The 5,733-nt window shown below is 37.6% G+C and overlaps 1 protein-coding gene across 1 annotated transcript in view; it reads left to right on the top strand.

Moving 5' to 3' along the window:
- Window positions 1-5,666, top strand: part of LOC103797012 (putative GTP-binding protein 6) — a gene marked incomplete at both ends in the record, with an annotated part of 6,232 nt that extends 566 nt beyond the window's left edge. The window contains 5 exons of the mRNA XM_009069205.1: window positions 1,971-2,108; window positions 2,538-2,608; window positions 4,125-4,255; window positions 4,977-5,047; window positions 5,486-5,666. Of these exons, the coding sequence (XP_009067453.1) occupies window positions 1,971-2,108; window positions 2,538-2,608; window positions 4,125-4,255; window positions 4,977-5,047; window positions 5,486-5,666 (592 nt within the window). The remainder of the gene's footprint in view (window positions 1-1,970; window positions 2,109-2,537; window positions 2,609-4,124; window positions 4,256-4,976; window positions 5,048-5,485) is intronic.
- Window positions 5,667-5,733: the final 67 nt, after the last annotated feature.

The following is a 5,733-nucleotide window of genomic DNA, read 5'->3' as shown; positions in this document are numbered from 1 at the left end:
TTTCCTGTCCAGAAAAGAGTTCAGTGAAGATAAAGTCTTCTGAAAGTCCTTTCACGGACTTAAATAAGTGCTTGTACACACTTAGTTATGCAGTCACCAATAATGCCTCTATAACAACTTTATTTAGCTCTGTTAGATTTCTTTCACAAGTCTTTGTAGCTAGCTAATGTATGTGCATTAATCATGCACAATTAAGACATATGATGAATTTGACTTGATGCTTCTCCAAGCACTTCACTAATTGTAAAGTTGCAATAGGATTAAGCATCTTGTAAGTTAGCTTTTTATGTATAGAGGCACAGAGTAGTCTGGGTTGGAAGAGACCTTTAAAAGTCATCTAGTCTGACCCCCAGCAATAAGCAGGGACATCTTCCACTAGACCAGGTTGCTGAAAGCCCCATCTAACCTGACCTTCAATGTATCCAGGGATGAGGCATCTACCACCTCTGTTCCAGTGCCTCATCACATTCATTGTAAAAAATTTCTTCCTTATATCTACTGAGCCTCTTTTAGTTTCAAACCATTGCCCCTTGTTTTACTGCAAAAGGCCATGCTAAAAAGTCTGTCCCCATCTTTCCTATAAGCCCCTTTTAGGTACTGAAAGGCCACAAAAAGGTCTTCCCTGAAGCCTTCTCCATGTTGAACAACCTCAGCTCTCTCAGCTTTTCCTCATAGGAGAGGTTCCATTTCTGGGCTGTAAGCCCACACTGCCAGCTCATGTCCAGCCTCTCATCCAGCTTCACCCTCAAGTCCTTCTCAGCAGGGCTGCTCTCCATCAGTTCATCCTCAGCCTGTACTGATATTGGGGGTTGCTCCAACCCAGGTGCAGGACCTTGCACATGGTATTGTTGACCCTCATGGACCCATTTCTTGAGCTTCAGGTCCCTCTGGATGGCAATAGACAGTTTATATATGATACTTACATTCCAATTTGCTACGTGATGAACCTGAATCTCATTTAGTTTTATTAGTGCTGCTAAATATAATAAATTATCACAGAATAAAGTTTGTAACCTTTTCAGAGTTTACATAAGTGCTCCCATTTTACAAGTGAAACTGAAGTAAAATATGAAGGCACCTTTCTGTCCACACACACAGAGGTATAGCAGTGATCCCTTTCCATTTATTTAGGCCCTCCACATGAAGAGCCTGAAGTCTGAACAAATGTTTTGGAATGATTGTTGAAACACCACATACAACAGGAAATCTGTGAATTTTACAAGAAACACTAATATGAGGAGAAAGCAGGTCATGGTTATGTTTAAAAATATATTACCTTTTGGACTAAGGTAGCCTATTTAGTGTATAAATTATGGTTTGCTGTCTAGAGAAACTGGACAAATCTGTTATAAAAAGAGAAGTTTGGCAAATTAAGACTGGATCTACTGATCTGATACGCACATGATTTCACAAAGGCCTCAAACACCATTGCTTTGCTATGTAGATGTTAAAAAGTCAAAAATAACCAGAACACAGGATCAGAATCTGCTGGGTTTAGTAAATCATAAAACAGTGTAGGTCCTTTATGAATTGGTGGCTGTGAAGTTAGCAGCAGGATATACCATATTAGTGTATCAATATTGCTGCAAAACACTGAGCTGTTAATCGTGTGGGTTTGTGCTTATCTGAAATAACAGATTTTCCAGCTAGCTGTTCATTTCACTTGTTAAGGCAAAAAGCTTGGTAACTTCTTTCTTGACAATACAATTAAAAATTCTTCTAAATCAACAACAGCAGAAGTAATTTACACTGGTAGAAAGATGCTTTGAGTGATAAAATTGTATCAAACTAATTACTCTGATTAGAGGTAAGACATTTTGCTCCTTGTGCTAGAGGTTAAAGTAAATACCCTAGTAGAATTTCAGTGTAGCTTAGTCTTTCCCTGTTCATGCATGTACTGTAGTTATTAGAGAGCTGAGCAAAGTTACGATGGCATATTGTAATCTTTAATTTTTATTGTGTTCCCGAAGCTGAATTACAGGTGGCTGAAGCTGTTGCTCTTGTAGATACTCTTCAGAACTGGACAGTTTTGGATAAAATAATTATTCCTACAAAAAATCCCGACAAGAAGTTTGTTTTTGGCAAAGGGAACTTTCAGGTTTTGACAGGTAAGGAGTGAACTCTTTTCAGCACTGCTTCATTCTGAATGGAAGACTTTTGCAGCTGAATTGTTTAAGGATAGATGTGAAAGCTGAAGAGATGGGGAATTTTGTTTATCCATCATGCAGGTTTGCAAACAAACTTCAGAGAATTCTTTAAGGTTGCAAAAGCAACACAGAATAGCCAACCCATGCTCACTGAAAATATGTGAGGAAACTTAATCCATAAGTTTATGTGACTGATATAAGTGAAACTGGGGCAGCTGTTCTTGGCACGGTGCTACCTCAGTGCAATTGCAACTGTTGTGTGAACAAAGAATGTAGTGCCATTTGATGTTTTATGAACATTCTGCTCGGTGCAAAGTGGTTTATAGTCAGGGAATTTTACGAAGAGAATTGACATTTAACACTGTTTTGCAATGGTTATCCATCTTCTAGAAAAGATTAAAAAATTGCCCCATCTGACAGCTGTCTTCTTGAATGTGGAAAGAGTATCTTCAGTAACAAAGGTAATTTAATATCAAGTCATATTCTTTACATCAGTATTGTTTGGAAGGTGTTGATGTTACAAGAAGTGCTCAGTTATGATGCTGAATTTGCAAATGGTAATATATGAAGCCACTGGGACTGGGTTTTGTTGAAGGGAAACTTAATTCCTATTGCATTTGTCCAGCTGATATATCTGTTTCCAGCTCTTGTGCATGAAATTTTCCAGCAGCCTAGTACCATTTATTATAGATTCATATTTGCCTCTACTTAAAGTGTGGGGAAAGTTACTCAAGGTAAATGAGTAACAGAATGGTGGTGATAACACAGCTATTGTTCTGAGAAATGTCAACGTTTTGGATTAGCTGTATGCTCCAGTTTCTGTACCTATAATGGATAGTGTATTTATTTTCCTATAGTTCTGTGGATGCTGAATTGCATTTTGAATATGAGGTGTAAGTTCAGGGAAAGCTTACATCTGAGTGCTTCAAATATTTAAACTTTCATTCCTAACCCTTAAAAAGAAATGTTGAGGGGCAGAGCATACTTCAGGTTTTTAACACTGGCAGTAAAACAACTGGTGTATGAACTGTAGGACCTCTTTGAAATGCTTAGACAAACTGATACAAATACTGTTTGGGGTTTTAATATGTACAGCATCATGCAGGGTGTAAAGTGCATGCAAACTCTGCAAGCAAATATTGGTGCTTAGCTGGGAGTTTTGAATGCTTTCCCTGATTATAAAATGAAAAGATGGTAAAATATCTCTAATAAATCTTTATCTCAGCACTTCCATTTGTTAGTGGATGGGAAGTTGCAAGCTTTTCATTTCAATTTCCTAGTTTTTATCTTCTAATTTATAGTATGAGTTCTTCTAGTACTAGATTTGCTGGAAGTTTTTTTTTCTTGTCACAAATCTAGATCTTAGGAGCAATTCAAGAAGGTGTTTGAGAACATTATACACACAAGCATTCTGGATTTTAGAGCTGGCATAGGGGAACTGCTGCATACTTTTAAGTATGTTTTGCTGAATTAGATCAAGGGTGAAGGTTTTTGGTTGGTTGGGGTTTTCTAAGTATTTCATGAAAAGTTTATTATTAAATAATTTTCCTGCCTTCCTCTCTATTTTTTTGAAGTTTTAATAATAATTTTTTCTTTTCCTATGTTATCCCTATCCTTTCCCATTCCAGCATTTCATAATTATTTTTTACAAGGACTAAACCACTGAGATTCTTGATTCTGAGATGTGCTGTTAGAGCTGTTGTCAGAATCCATAAAAGGCACTGCAAGGATTCCTGATTAATCTGATGGGCCTAGACATAGAGTTCTCTCTAAACTCTCTTTAACTCCTTTCTTTGTGATCAAGCAAATGTTGCCTTTGCATGCTCATAATCATTGCCCACCCATGGAAATGGAACCCTGAAATCCTCTGAGTTCAAGTGTCCATCACCTAACTCTAACTGTAGTGCTGTGTAAGAATTGATCTACTGATACTGTGGGGGACAGAAAACATCTGTTATTTGTCTTACATGGTTAAAGAAAGAACTAGAAGATGCCTGGGGCGTGAAAATCTTTGACAGATACACCACTGTACTTCACATTTTTCGTTGTAATGCCAGGACTAAAGAAGCAAAACTGCAGATAGCACTGGCCGAAATTCCACTTCTCAGGTACTTCGAGCTGTGCAAATCACATACTGATGTTTACATGTTTCAGTGACTGTTTCTTCACAGTAACAAAAATGGCAATACTGTACTGTAAAGAAAAAGGATACTGTTTCAGTGCTCCCAGAGTGTGCTCAGTGATTGACTAGAGCATAGGAATATTTGCTATAGTGTCATTGTTTTAAGCTTCTGCAGTGCTGACAGGCAAAACCAGAAAGTGTTCAACAATCTTACAAAACGTATTTCTCATGAGAAAGTCCCAGTTCTTTCTAAGACAGGAGATAGACTGCAAGAATACGTAGGAATTGGATATGTATATCCCATAAATCTTGATGGGTTTAATAAACCTACGAACAAAGAAGATTAAAGGCATTAATTTGTATCTGAATTTCCCACATTTCTGCATTACCTGGCATAGAAATGTGTACATGGCAGTGGGTGTGAGTTGTGTGGATGTACCAGAGGTACCTTTGGTGCTCTGAAATTCAAGAGCAGCAGTTATGATTTGCTGGGAGAGTTGCATGCTTTGTCACACCACAGTTGAGCCAGGAAAATCTGGATTTTTGTCTCTGAGCTTCTTTCCATAAGCAGATTTTGTTTACAGCTCAGGCATTTAGTGTTTTTATTTGTACTGTCAGAATATAGCTACTGCTTCACATTTTTTAGGCATTTTAGAGTAGCTCAATTAAAGAAAATTGCTGATAACTAACTGTTCCTCTGCTGCCAGGTCAAATCTGAAAAATGAGGTGTCTCAGCGAGATCAGCAGAGAGGTGGATCAAGATACATCATGGGCTCAGGTGAAGTCTAAATATTCTCATGAATTAGAGGATTTTTTTGTTTCTCCATAGCCTGTAAACAGATTTAGTTGCATTTTGTTTGGAGGAGGTTGGGAGGAAAAACCATATCCTGCATCTAATTAAATAAATGTACAAAAATGTATGGGAAACTAAGTTAAATGATCAAGTTTTGGTCTGTACTGGCTCAGTAAGTGGCCAAGGACAGGATATTTGCTGCCACAGAGGTTTATCATAAGTGTACAGGGATATTCTAGTGTGCTTAGCCTATGTTTTAATAATTACTTACTCATTCTGACTCTTAGGTGAGAATAAATAGCTTTAGTCTCTTAATTTCATATGCCCTCGAGCTAACTCACTTGATTTCCAAACACACATCATCACTTGGTTTACTGTTTCTCTTCTCAACTATTCTGCCAATTATTCATTTGTATTTTGCAGGTGAAACATTTATGGAGATTCAGACTCGTATCTTGAAAGAAAGAGAACTTAAAATTAGGAATGCCCTGGAGAAACTAAGAAGAAAAAGGTCTTTACTTAGAACCCAGCGAAGAAAGCGCGAGTTTCCGACGGTCTCCGTAATGGGCTACACTAATTGCGGTAAGCTAAATCTCTTGGAATTGTAACACCACAGAACTTGCATTGTCTCATTTTTAATTAGAAACTTGTCCTGGTTTTAGCCAGGATGG

The sequence above is a fragment of the Acanthisitta chloris genome, unplaced genomic scaffold (assembly GCF_000695815.1).
Source record: "Acanthisitta chloris isolate BGI_N310 unplaced genomic scaffold, ASM69581v1 scaffold16922, whole genome shotgun sequence".
Lineage (NCBI taxonomy): Eukaryota > Metazoa > Chordata > Aves > Passeriformes > Acanthisittidae > Acanthisitta > Acanthisitta chloris.
This window is presented reverse-complemented; position numbering and strand designations above follow the sequence as displayed.